Source organism: Pleurodeles waltl, chromosome 9, assembly GCF_031143425.1.
Source record: "Pleurodeles waltl isolate 20211129_DDA chromosome 9, aPleWal1.hap1.20221129, whole genome shotgun sequence".
NCBI lineage: Eukaryota > Metazoa > Chordata > Amphibia > Caudata > Salamandridae > Pleurodeles > Pleurodeles waltl.
Genome location: NC_090448.1, coordinates 740,558,851 through 740,573,163, shown reverse-complemented (window position 1 = coordinate 740,573,163; position 14,313 = coordinate 740,558,851). Strand labels below are relative to the sequence as shown.

The 14,313-nt window shown below is 43.7% G+C and overlaps 1 protein-coding gene across 1 annotated transcript in view; it reads left to right on the top strand.

Annotated features, from left to right (window-relative positions):
• The window catches only part of DRAP1 (DR1 associated protein 1), a 97,459-nt gene that overhangs the window by 26,418 nt on the left and 56,728 nt on the right, over positions 1-14,313 (top strand). The window contains exon 2 of the mRNA XM_069207853.1: positions 6,170-6,242. Coding sequence (XP_069063954.1) covers positions 6,170-6,242 — 73 coding nt within the window. The remainder of the gene's footprint in view (positions 1-6,169; positions 6,243-14,313) is intronic.

The window sequence follows — 14,313 nt, the reverse complement described above, 5'->3', positions numbered from 1 at the left end:
ATTTTCTATGGATACAGCCCGTGTGTGATGACTAGTTTAGTATGGGTATAATCATCAATTAAAATGTGGAAACAACAATAAGATTGTTTTGGGTTAGGGTTTTAGTGGTCTTGACATTGTTATATTATCAGATGATTATTCTGATGGTGTCATAAACTATGAGATATATCAAAAGAATGTCAATGAAGAATGTCAATGTAGAGGGAATAACCAGTGCAGTTTATGAATTTAGATATGGAAAAACGGTAGTGCTTGATGAAGCTCTGTTTCCTTAACCAGTATTATTACTGGTGTTACGGTAATGTTGATCTTTATATGTGTATATATTGTTTTTAATTGTATAAATATAAGAGATGTTAACATATATATATTTTTTGTAGCTGTGAAGCAGTCCATAGTGGACAAAATGTGTTGGCTTTAATTACAATTGAATTTGAAACTTTAAAAAGAAGATTGGAAGATAAAGAATGGATTATGATTCACATTTTGAACTACTTTGGTTCTTTTCTATATAAGGATAAATGTTGGACACTACTCGTGATTTATATTTGATTCAGATTATTTCTCAGTTTTTGGGAAACTCCTGATTGATTTGAGTGCTTAGTAATATTATATAGAATCTTGGAATCAGAAATGTATTTCCTGTCTGACTATATCGTGACTAGTCTGCCATATTCGTGCACTTTTTCATTTTGTGTGATTACTTTTTTTTTTCCTGTGACAAAAGGGGATAGCAATGAGTGAGGTTTTCTGTGCTGCCTCTGTGACTGATTGTGAATCATTAGCCATACTGAAAGTGATGAGAGAAAGATACAAAGAGGTGGCCTCAACTAAAAGCTCATTCTAACAGTGACTGTGGTCCCACTCTGCTCTTTCACCTCCAAACCTGGCCTTGACTAAAGGACCTTCACACCATTAAAAGTTTCTTCAGCCTTGCTCAATCTATAAAATGGCAGTGGGTCATATGACTAATCAGCGGCCCGTCTCAGCAAAAGGACCTAACCATATTTCAAAAGGAGTATTGTCTTGTCTTTTTCTCCACTTTAGTTTTTAGGTCTCCTTCCAGAAAGTCAGTAATACGCTTCTGCTATCTGGTAATGCAACCTCACTTTGCACAAACTCGCAAGGGGCATATAAATGGAATCTGCAGGTTTTCATTGTTCTAGTTATTTCAAACACACAATGCATGTACTACAAAGGCCACACGTGCATAACAAGCACTGGGGATATCTGTGCTAGGATCTGGTTTAGCGCATTGAAGCAAAACATTATACAAGCGAGCCAGTGTATCTCCACTCACATGCTGTACGTTGCTCTTTAACTCTACCTGTTTAGGGTCTAGCCCCCTTGTCTTATTCTCCAGATGGGCGTCTATGATTCCTTCACTTTCGCAGCCCAACAGTTTACTTTCCATCTTCTTCATTCAGGACCCCACAGTGGCTGAAATTTCTCATTTTGTCCAAATTGTTAATGAGTGCCTCAAATGATACCTGCTTTAATATCTCTTACCATGTCACGGTCAGGTTTTCCTCTCTTTTTGTTCTCGTTGATCTCCTCACTATGAGTATTTGGCAAAAGTATTCCTATGTTGTTTTTTGACGCCTGCGCACCAACTCGTTTCAGAACAGCAAAACGCTGCTCCCTCTAGGCCCCCTCTCTGTCTAAGCCTACCATCCTTTCCTTCCTTTATTCCAGCACAGAGGTTGCTCATGTTCCAGAATTGGTGTAGGCCCAGTTAAGCTGATGCATCATCATTGAATGCCCACTTCTTCCCAAAGAAGTGTTCAGGACTGTCCACTTCCAAAGAGCAGGCGTCATTCCACTTTCCACCCGTGCCACTACTTCAAGCCCATCCTCTGTTCTAATCTACCATTTTAAGTCCCAGCACTGTTCTTACCTAACAGCCGATTGTCAGTTTAACTTGTGCTAGGACTCAGTCTGTGGCACATAGAGTTCAGGATTGTCCCTATGCCAAAATTAATGTATGAACAGAAAGATGTTCATCAAACACACACAGGGAAATTGCTTTTAATACCACCACACACATCTTCCACTTGGTCTCCTTGTTCCTTTAAACTCGCTTACAGATTTGCAGTGATTAAAAATAGATGGCAATCACGTAGGTAAATTACAGCAAAATATTTTTCATGATTTTTTTAAACTATAATCGGCCTCAAAGTGTGTTTAACTGAGGTGGTCGGAAAAAAAGTAACTTCATCGTTTTTTCATGTTTTGGTAGGAGTGAGTGTTATGCAGCCTGCTGGAACCAGCAATGGTTTTGGTCTGTGACTTTGTTCTGTGTGAACTCTTCAAAAGAGCATCTGTACCATATCCTCCACTAAGTCTGTGTAGTGCCTCAAGTTATCTTGGCAAGTTTAGTGAGCCTCTACTTGGTGTTCGAGGAGTTATTAATTTGTCACTGTGGTAAACAGCCACTTCAGTATTCAGACTTTCACATTTCCTGCTCCCACTCTCCTCTGTGATTGTGTGTTTTTTACAGTCTGTCTTGTTACTGTAGTTTCTGTCAGGCTGTGCGTGCCTTCTCGCCCTCTATACCTATGACATTTTACTGTGTGCTCTGTAGAGCAAGGTGCTTTCTTTGTCTCAGATTCACCTGTACGACTTGTCACTGTTAGGTCTGCATGGTAGATGTCTCCCTTTCTCCTCCTTGTCATTACGATGTGCTCAGGTGTTTGGGGCTCCTTTTCAGCCATTGAACCTGTACGACTGTAAGCTTGGCAAGGTATGGGACTTTCTATTTCCTGCTGAGGTCCCTGAGGCCTGCTTGCTTCACGCATTTGCTCTGCACATTCCGTCTGCCTGTGGCAGCTGCTCACCACAGCCCAATTCAATAAAGTATGGGTTTTACTGGATGTTCTCCTTTGACTGGAAAAGGTTGATGCCTTATAGGCATTGCTATAAAACCACAAGTGTTCCACTGTAGCCCAGAGAGAACACTACTTCCATTAACTCCTAAGCCCTCCCTATTATCCAAGTGATGCCTCTGAGGCTCTTAGTCATCACGTTTCATGTAACTAATTTAACCATGTTCCAGCCTCCATCCTACTAAACTATTCGAACAGCATGGCCCCTTACATAAGCTGTGGTCCGTAATATCCCTTTTCTGCAGCTTGAAGCCTAACTTCAGGGTTCTGATATCTTGCAGAATGATTACTAGACTGCAAATTCCCAGCAAGGGGATACGTTTGTAGGGGAAAATATTGCTTGTGAGGGCTACTGCTGTAAGCTCACTTAAGGGGTCTGTCTCAGCACAGTGAGTCAGAGGTGGCCTCCGTATCTGGATGCAGTATACCATAGGTGGCCTCCATAACTGCACAATGCCAGGGATTGCTTTCAGAACTAAACGTAATAAGCCATAGTGTTAGCTTCCAAGCTGGATACTGCTCTGCAGAAGCAGCCACTTCTAACTGAGACGTTATTCCTGAAATGGACATAATGCTTCCCAAATCAGACCCCCAGAACTTTGCATAATACACCATGGTGTCAGGTCCTAGAAGAGATATTCCACCCATCCTTCTTAGAGTCGGACATAGTGTGCCTAAAGTGACCCACAAAAGTAGAGGCAACGTGCAGGTACATCTTTCCAAAATTAAGCACAATTTAGCATGGATGACCTTTAGAAGTGGACAGAATACCTCTGAAGTTAACAGATCACAATACCCTATTTGGTACTGAACTGGACAGAACCCCAAGAAGTGCCTTCCGGAACTGGACAGCATACATAATAGATGACACCTCCAGAACTGTCAAAACATACCTGATGTATCCTCTAGAAGACATTTCAGTAATCTAGCTGAGGTCTTGATAACTGCACAGATTATTCTAGATGAAGCCTCCAGAACTAGAAATGGTACACCACAGAGGCCTCTAGAACTGCACAATTTGTTTCCAAAGAGGCCTTTCAGATGTTTAGATTTGTAGTGTATTGTATTGTAGCATTCACAGAGCTCTCACTACACCTGTGTGGGGTGCTGAAGTGCTTGCTTACGTGAGAAGCATGAAACACTGTTAAGGCTGTTGTGTTTGTTTTGATCCTATATGGTAAGGGTTCCCATATTTTGCGGGATTACCACCGAGTTGCGGTTATTGTGCTATGGGACAAAGGGAGTAGCAGTGTCCTCACTCATTGTGTGTGCCTACAATTTTCTAACATTCCCTGCTCACTTTTTGTATTGTTATCGCTTAAGTCATCTAAAAGGAGAATCTGGGATGCTCACGGCATTGCACTGCTATTGCTTGTGTTATGACTGTCCTTTGTGTGTACACGTAATGTGAACTGCTGCTGAGTACAGGGAGTGCAGAATTATTAGGCAAATGAGTATTTTGACCACATCATCCTCTTTATGCATGTTGTCTTACTCCAAGCTGTATAGGCTCGAAAGCCTACTACCAATTAAGCATATTAGGTGATGTGCATCTCTGTAATGAGAAGGGGTGTGGTCTAATGACATCAACACCCTATATCAGGTGTGCATAATTATTAGGCAACTTCCTTTCCTTTGGCAAAATGGGTCAAAAGAAGGACTTGACAGGCTCAGAAAAGTAAAAAATAGTGAGATATCTTGCAGAGGGATGCAGCACTCTTAAAATTGCAAAGCTTCTGAAGCGTGATCATCGAACAATCAAGCGTTTCATTCAAAATAGTCAACAGGGTCGCAAGAAGCGTGTGGAAAAACCAAGGCACAAAATAACTGCCCATGAACTGAGAAAAGTCAAGCGTGCAGCTGCCACGATGCCACTTGCCACCAGTTTGGCCATATTTCAGAGCTGCAACATCACTGGAGTGCCCAAAAGCACAAGGTGTGCAATACTCAGAGACATGGCCAAGGTAAGAAAGGCTGAAAGACGACCACCACTGAACAAGACACACAAGCTGAAACGTCAAGACTGGGCCAATAAATATCTCAAGACTGATTTTTCTAAGGTTTTATGGACTGATGAAATGAGAGTGAGTCTTGATGGGCCAGATGGATGGGCCCGTGGCTGGATTGGTAAAGGGCAGAGCGCTCCAGTCCGACTCAGACGCCAGCAAGGTGGAGGTGGAGTACTGGTTTGGGCTGGTATCATTAAAGATGAGCTTGTGGGGCCTTTTCGGGTTGAGGATGGAGTCAAGCTCAACTCCCAGTCCTACTGCCAGTTCCTGGAAGACACCTTCTTCAAGCAGTGGTACAGGAAGAAGTCTGCATCCTTCAAGAAAAACATGATTTTCATGCAGGACAATGCTCCATCACACGCGTCCAAGTACTCCACAGCGTGGCTGGCAAGAAAGGGTATAAAAGAAGGAAATCTAATGACATGGCCTCCTTGTTCACCTGATCTGAACCCCATTGAGAACCTGTGGTCCATCATCAAATGTGAGATTTACAAGGAGGGAAAACAGTACACCTCTCTGAACAGTGTCTGGGAGGCTGTGGTTGCTGCTGCACGCAATGTTGATGGTGAACAGATCAAAACACTGACAGAATCCATGGATGGCAGGCTTTTGAGTGTCCTTGCAAAGAAAGGTGGCTATATTGGTCACTGATTTGTTTTTGTTTTGTTTTTGAATGTCAGAAATGTATATTTGTGAATGTTGAGATGTTATATTGGTTTCACTGGTAATAATAAATAATTGAAATGGGTATATATTTTTTTTTTGTTAAGTTGCCTAATAATTATGCACAGTAATAGTCACCTGCACACACAGATATCCCCCTAACATAGCTAAAACTAAAAACAAACTAAAAACTACTTCCAAAAATTTTCAGCTTTGATATTAATGAGTTTTTTGGGTTCATTGAGAACATGGTTGTTGTTCAATAATAAAATTAATCCTCAAAAATACAACTTGCCCAATAATTCTGCACTCCCTGTATGTTTTTGAGTGTATTTGCGAAGGAAGCTCCTAAATGTTGCTTGTTTCGTTCGTGTATTTTAATGATGCTCCCAAAGACTTGTCACTCGATGAAAGCTAAAACCATTGAATCTTTCATTACTTGTTTCCAGCATTAAGGTTTGGACTTCCAGGTCCATGTTACAGAGGTGGTTAGAGTTCCTTATCCTGTTAGTCCTAAGTACATAAATGGCAGTTCCCCTCTCACAACTTGTCTTTTGCATTTTAAACTTCAACAGTTTAAAAATCTAATGTATATTCCTGATTTTCCTTCAGGCAAGAATCAAGAAGATAATGCAGACTGATGAAGAGATCGGAAAGGTGGCAGCAGCAGTTCCTGTGATCATCTGTATCCTTAAGCATTTCAGAATATATAGCATGCTATTTCACAGGCCACCTGAAAATCTCTGATGTATGGGGAACGTCTATTGAGTTAGGGTTTTTGTGCAAAATGATGTGGCAACTCTTTCTGAGCTGTTTGAGAAAAGCAAGAGAGAAAGTCAGTTAACTTTGAGTATAGAAAAACCAGCACAACTGTATGGGCTAACGGCAAAGAACTGTTTTCACTCAGGAGTGAAACCTCATGCATGTCTCAGATTATTTGTGTTTTAGTTGGAAGTAGGTCTTTAATTGTAATTATGTCATTATTGCAACAACTTATAACTTAAGTATTCACTTTGACTTAGAAAAAGACACATTAGAGACCAATGCATACTGCGTTACTGAAAACAGATACAGTATAGGCTACTTCAGGGGTCTCCAACCTTTTTCGTAATAAGAGCTATTTATGATCATTGAAAATCATCCAGAGCTACAAATAATACACTACTCAATATTATTAGCCATGATCACCTCGGTGCATCAGGTAGGGTGGCCAGGAGTAATGTAAGAAAGGCTTTGTCAATTTGGAATGCCTTTACATAGGTAATACATAATAGCTGTAGCTTGAATAATCCTGGCAGCAACCTAATACTATTACTAAGCTTGAAATATATTTAGGGAATTCCACAATCTTTCTCCAAACATCAGTTTATGAGTTAGAAAATAAACACATTTTTCATCTTGAATGGACCATTTCCATTATTAGTATACATACATCAGCAAAGTATGCTTCTAATTTAGTAGGCTGACTAGACACAAGAGAGCTACTTAAAGGTAGCTGGAGAGCTACCAGTACCTTGTGAGTTACTCGTTGGCGAAGCTTGGGCTACATCAGCGCAAGTTTTTCTTGCTTATACAGTGCGCTCAGAACAGTAACGGAACAGGCCGCATTTGAGAATTCAGATACTGACATATGACTCTGCTGACAATGTGTAGTAGTGCTGCATTGCAGATTTACCATGCTGGTCAGAATACACTGTCTTTTTTTAAAGTGTCAAATAGTCCATTGAGTAGCTGCATATAATTTATTGGGTAATGGTTGATGCTTTAAATTTTAATCTGTCTTTAGAAGCCAGGGTTATCTTCTAAACGTGTGCTTGCTACCAAAGGTGCAGCAGAGTTCTGGTCCACCGGCAATGTTTTAATATTACTTTTTGCTGTCCTTTTCATGAGAGAGGTACTGTAGGGTAGTAAAAAGCAATCAGGTGCTCTGGATTATGGTGTCCTAGTCCTTTACATCTAATAGGGGTTGTGCTTCCTTAACCATTTTAAGTGAAACTGTGATGTTCACGCTGCAGCTTTAAAATTGTATTATGTGGGTGTGGTTGGGAGGAAGTTACACTACTCTTCTTAACTTTGTTTTGTTTAATTGAGTCAGATCCCTGTGAAACAAGGGGCTCATTACTGTTAACCGTAAGTGTAAAATCTGATTTTTAGGAATATCATTTTTGTATTTTTAACAACTTTTGTCCATCCATTGTTTTACATTTTCTGAAGCTGTTCTCTGCCAGTTTCTGGAGATGTCCAAGATGGAAGCAAATAATTTTTTTTTTTTTTACATATTATGGAATATGGGCTCCATTCCTCACAGTAGCTTGTGTAGAGGCTGAGAAAAAGGATCCTACAAGTCTCAAAAGCGAACTTGACATGTTGCTATTTGCAACTAGATAATCTTTCTGCAGCCTCCACCACCCCCATTCCACTTTTGACTGTAGCCACCATAACAGTGTGGGAAAAGGCAGCTGACAGATCCTGCAGCACCATGCTGAGTTCCCCCTTCGAGTAACTATGCAACTTGACTTCCTCGCCCCTATATAGCAGGGATCCTGTTTGCCATGGTGGACACACTCCCAGTCGTTTGAGAAAGCACAGTTGTCATGTTGCCACTTTGTTCCTTAAATAAGGATTTAGAAATTGGCCTAAACATTTTAGGATTTAGTATGTGGGCTTCCTAAGCATGGCATCACCCATGCTTCTTCCAGATTGTCAGGCCTCTGACCTGACAATCAATTTACAAAAATCAACTATGAAAGGGGCATAAGCCATATCATTGGTTATGATCTTTGACAGGACGGGAGCGCCTTCACGTGTGGTGTGATTTACATTATCAGTAATATTAGATATAATGTCCCTAAAAGTGAAGTCATTGTGTTTTCCCTGTGTATTAGGAGTTGTCATATAATTTTTTTTTTAGTTTGTCAGTATCTCTTGTGTAAAACTTAGCTAATTTGTTGAGATAGGTCAGTTTTCTTAATCTGTCTCTCGCGCACCATTCAATAGAATCCTTGATTATTATTATTTTTTTTGGGGGGCCATTGGCAATTTATTTAAAAGTGATAAGTAATACTGTAGTGGAATTTTCCACCTCGATTTTTATTTGAGAAAGGAAAAATCTGTTTCTTTCGTAGACTTTTTTCGTGATGGGCATTGATTTCTTAGTTTGTAATTGTTTATTTTGACACTTAAAACCGTATGCCACTAGAATAGTGTGAGAGACATTTTCAAATTATTTTAGTTTAAATGTTAATGATTTCATTGTTGTAGTTGGATCAGCATTTTTCTTTGAGAAAATCTATTTTATTGGGTTTCATTGACAAAGCTTTCAACAAAAGGAGGCCTTTCATATGCGTATAATTATATGACCCAAACCACAGTTAAATGTACTTGCACATCAAGATCTGGCAGGCAGTTGTAGTACACATAACATGACCTGTGTTTCTGATGGATACAAACTACCTATGGATTCCTCACCTTATGAATTCACCCTTGTGCCAGCACCCGATGGAAAATCTTCTTCCCAGCTCTCCACGTCGAAGAGGACGTCACAGTTGCACGGCCCCACGCGACTGTCTGATGTCACCATGCCACTGAGAGGTCCTCGTCGGCGTGCTGACGTCTTTTCCCTTTTTTCCGTGCCTTCGACGCTAACGGTTTTCTCCTAGCTCTCACTTCTGTTGGAGGTTTAATCTTGTTGCTCTGTGTAGTTACAATGTGTCCCCAGAGGAAGTCCGCTTTCAAGCCTTGCAGAGAGTGTGGCGGTCACATTTCGGTCACTGACCCTCATGACGATTGTCTTTGGTGCCTTAGCTTTGAGCATAATGTGGAGGAGTGTGCGTCTTGCCAGAGCATGAATCCTAAAACTTTAAAGGAAAGGGAGGCCAAACTCTTTTTGGCCAAGGCGAAGAAGGGTCATAGAAGCCATAGAAGATCCTCTTCCCACACTTCTTTGAAGAAGCACAAGAAATGGCGCCATCATGGCTCTCGGCGTCATTTGTCTCTGAGCAGGTCAAGATCAAGGTCTCCATTGCGACGGGGGAGGTGAGTCCGACGGTGACTAGGCAACCCCAGAGTCCTGAGGCTTCTCCGGCGCCGTCCATCTTTGAGGTTGTGGCACCTCAGGACAGTACTCAATTTTCGCCTGCTGTTCTGGAGTCAGATGGTTAGCAAGCACAGGAGCAACAGGGAGACCAGGGGTATCCTGCCCTCCCTGCTCTGGGAGTGGATCCAGCGGCATTTTGAATGCCATGTTTACTATGTTCAACGCCATGGCCCCTGCTGGTGCATCGGCTGGTCCCACGGGTCCATTGGCATTTTCATTGGGCTCCCCGGCTCCTGCCATTCTATCCAGCTGAGGGTACCGGCGCCAATGACATCGCCTTGAGGTCGTGTGAATCCCATGACGTCGCCCTCTGGATCTATGGCGCCGATATCGTCACCCCGTCAGTCGGTGCCGATGGTGGAGTCACATGCTTCTCTGGTGCCATTAGGATCCGTGCCGGCAACGGACCCGGGTGATGAATTCCACCGGAGTCAACCTTCCTCTCCGGTGCCTTGTCAGGTGTTGAAGCCGGTGTCTTCGACGTCAGCAATTCCATGTCGACACCGAGGTTGGAGGCTCGATTGAGGTCACGCATGAAGGCCTTGCGTCTCTTGGAAGAGGAAGAATATCAAAGGCAGTTGGAGGAAGGAGAGATTGTTGAGCCCTTGGGAGAGTATCAGGGCTTGGAGTCGGCCAGTGGGCTGGATACTTCCCCACATTGGGACATGTCTTCACCGGGGGAATTTACGGAGGAGGCAGCTTCGTTTCACACGGTAATAAGGAAGGCAGCGGACTTTTTAAAACTTCCATTGCCTGCTGCGGAAGTTAAAATGAACATATTAACGAAAGTGCTGCATCCTTCTTCGGCTTCTGCGGACCCTTTGCTTCCTTTCAATGAGGCTCTTATTGAAACCATTTTAGAACCTTGGAGGAAGCCGGTTTCGTTGGCTGCGGTGAATAGAGCTGTGGCAAGAAGATATAGAGTGGCGCCTGGTGATCCGGGGTTTTTGTCCGCGATATCCTACCTTAGAGAGTTTGGTGGTCCAGGCCTCTTGCTCTACAAGGTCTGCGTCTGGCTCTATTCCTGTGATTCCATCTGACTGGGAATCCAAGCTGATGGAGCAATCCGCCAAGAAGACTAATTCTTGCAGCATGTCTCTCAAGGCTGCAAACGCTACCTGTGTGCTGGGTAGGTACGTTGACGCCCTCAAGGAATCTGTGAAAGCCATGGTTCCTGATCTGCCGCAAGATATACAGAGGCCATTTGGGGAACTCCTGTCTGATGCGCAGGCCGCGGCAAAGCAAATAATTCAGTCTGTCCTGGACTCTATTGACTCGGTGGCCAGGGCAATGGGTACATCTATTGCTACCAGGAGGCACGCTTGGTTAAGGTCCTCTGGGTTTTATCGAATGTACAGACCACCTTGTTGGATTTGCCATTTGATGGGGAAAAACTGTTTGGAGATAAAGCAGATTCTGCCCTAGAGCGCTTTAAAGACAGCCGGGCCACGGCGAAGTCTTTAGGATTGCAAACCTCCTCTGTTACCCCTTTTAGGTCCTTTCGTAGGTTCAGGGGGTTTGGATGTGGGGCAGTTTATCGAGGGAGACCCAGTCCCCAGTCCAGCAGCCTACCAGCCTCCCATATCGGTCCTTTAGAGGGTGGGAGAGGGTTAGAACAAGAGGGCCACCCAGCAGTACCCTACGTCATCCTCTTCCTCTGGAGGACAACAGCAAGGGAAGCCGCCCTAGTTTTCTCCCCTTTGTCGACCATACTTCTCCTGTAGGGGGAAGATTACGTCTTTTTGTCAACAAGTGGGAGTTAGTTACATCAGACTCCTGGGTGCTAAACGTTGTGAGAAAAGGATATGCTCTCCCTTTTCAGGAGTTTCCTCCTCCCATCCCTCCCTGTCCCTTGTTTTGTTCAGAAGACCATCTCCTGTTGTTGCAACAGGAAGTTCAGACCCTATTGTCAAACTGTGCAGTGGAGTTGGTTCCAGAGCAGGAAAGGGGTCAGGGTTGTTATTAAAGATACTTCCTGATCCCCAAGAAGGACGGTCATTTGAGACCAATCCTAGACCTGAGGATTTTGAATTGGTTCCTCAAACAGGAGAAATTCAAGATGCTGACTCTAGCGCAGGTACTTCTGGCGTTGAACAAAGAGGATTGGATGGTGTCTGTCGACTTGCAGGATGCGCACCTTCATATCCCTATACTCCACAGGAAGTATCTCTGGTTTATGGTGGGGTCGCAACACTACCAGTTTGCGGTCCTCTCGTTTGGTCTTACTTCAGCACCTTGAGTCTTCACAAAGGTGATGGCAGTGGTGGCAGCAAGTCTCAGAAGGAAAGGGATCAAAGGCAAGTGTCCAGAGCTTGTGTTGCATCACTTGCGGATGACAACTCAGTTGTTTAGACTGGAATTTTCGATCTATGTACCCAAATCTCACCTGAAGCCCTCTAAATGCCTCCTGTTCATAGGGGCAGTGCTGGGCACAACATTGAATCGGGCCTATCCTCCGCCTCAGTGGCTCCAGGATATTCAGGCGTTGATTCCAATCTTTCAAAATGGAGCGGTTGTTCCAGTCCTCAAGGTCTTACTCCTGCTCTGTCTGTTCGCTTCTTACATTCTGTTAGTCACTCATGCACGTTGGCACATGAGGGCTCTCCAATGGTGCCTCCGCAGGCAGCGGTTTCAACACAAAGGGAATCTCAGAGTCGATAACGATCTCCAGAGACGCAGCAGCGTATTTGCGATGGTGGACGGCAACCTTTCGCAAGGAAGGCTGTTTTCACTGCTGCCGCCGGTGGCCATGGTCATGACGGATGCTTCTACTCTAGGGTGGGGAGCTCATCTGGGGTACCTGGAGATCAAAGGTCGTTGGTCTCCAGTGGAACAGACATTTCATATCAATCTGTTGGAATTGCGGGCGAAGCGCTTGGCTCTCAAGGCCTTTCTCCTGTCCCTTTGCGGTCACTCAGTTCAGGTCCTGACGGACAACACTACTGCGATGTGGTATATAAACAAGCAGGGAGGAGTAGGGTCGTATCTTCTCTGCAGAGAAGCTCTGCGTCTCTGGTCCTGGCTTCAGGATCATTGGATTTGCTTGATAGCAAATCATCTGGCCGGGGTGCTCAATGTGCGTACGGACTCTTTTGGCTCCTTTCGGTCGATCACGAGTGGCGTCTCCATCCAGATCGGGGTTTTCCAAGGATAGATCTGTTTGCCACTCGGGAGAACGCACACTGCCAGTCATTCTGCAGCCTCCACTATTCGGTGCAAGGAACTTTGGGGGATGCGTTACAGATCTCTTGGTGCAACCAGTTGCTTTACACGTTCCCCCCCCCCCCCACCCCCCCCCCCCCAATATACTTGAGTCCCCGGGTTCTGAGGAAGATTCGCCAAGATCGGGCTCAGGTCATTTTAATAGCCCAGGATTGGCCAAGAAGGGTGTGGTACACGGACCTTCTCCAACTCTTGCTGTGCTCTCCGCTCCGTCTCACTCTGCAGGGGCAGATTCTACACCCCCACCTCCAGAGCCTGCACCTTCATGCCTGGAGATTGAACGGGGCAACCTGAGTTTCTTTTCTCTCCCACCAGATGTAGTGGATGTTATTTTATCGGCCAGGCGACACTCCACTAAGACCATATATGCCGGTAGGTGGGCAAAATTTGTGGCTGGGTGTGGAGAAAAGCAAGTTGACCCTTTCAAGGCCAACCTTTCTGATATGTTATTATTTGCTTTGGACTTAGCAAAGAAGGGTTGTACAGTGGCTACGGTTAAGTGTTATTTAGCTGCTCTGTCAGCCTTTCTTTGCCTTCCGGATCAGCCCTCATTGTTTAAATCACCTAGTGTAGTTAGGTTTCTTAAAGGTTTACTTAATAAGTTTCCTCCCACTCCTTTTCATGTGCCTCAGTGGGACCTAAATCTTGTTTTGACCTTTTTAATGGGGTCACCTTTTGAGCCCTTGCACTTTTGCCCGTTAAGGTTTTTAGTGCTTAAGACAGTTTTTCTTATTGCCATAGCCTCGACTAGGCGGGTTAATGAGCTCCAAGCACTTTCTGTAAACCCCCCCCTTTTACTTTGTTTTTCATAGATAAAGTGGTGTTGAAAACCAGGGCGGCTTTCCTGCCAAAAGTTGTCACTCCTTTTCATATAGGGCAGACTGTTACTGTAGGAAGTTGGCTCTGTATGTGCTATTTCAAAGTAAGGAATAGCATGCACAGAGTCCAAGGGTTCCCCTTAGAGGTAAAATAGTGGTAAAAATGGATAATACTAATGCTCTATTTTGTGGTAGTGTGGTCGAGCAGTAGGCTTATCCAAGGAGTAGTGTTAAGCATTTGTTGTACATACACATAGACAATAAATGAGGTACACACACTCGGAGACAAATCCAGCCAATAGGTTTTGTATAGAAAAATATCTTTTCTTAGTTTATTTTAAGAACCACAGGTTCAAATTTAACATGTAATATCTTGTTTGAAAGGTATTGCAGGTAAGTACATTAGGAACTTTGAATCATTTCAATTGCATGTATACTTTTCAAGTTATTCACAAATAGCTATTTAAAAAGTGGACACTTAGTGCAATTTTCACAGTTCCTGGGGGAGGTAAGTTTTTGTTAGTTTTACCAGGTAAGTACGACACTTACAGGGTTCAGTTCTTGGTCCAAGGTAGCCCACCGTTGGGGGTTCAGAGCAACCCCAAAGTTACCACACCAGC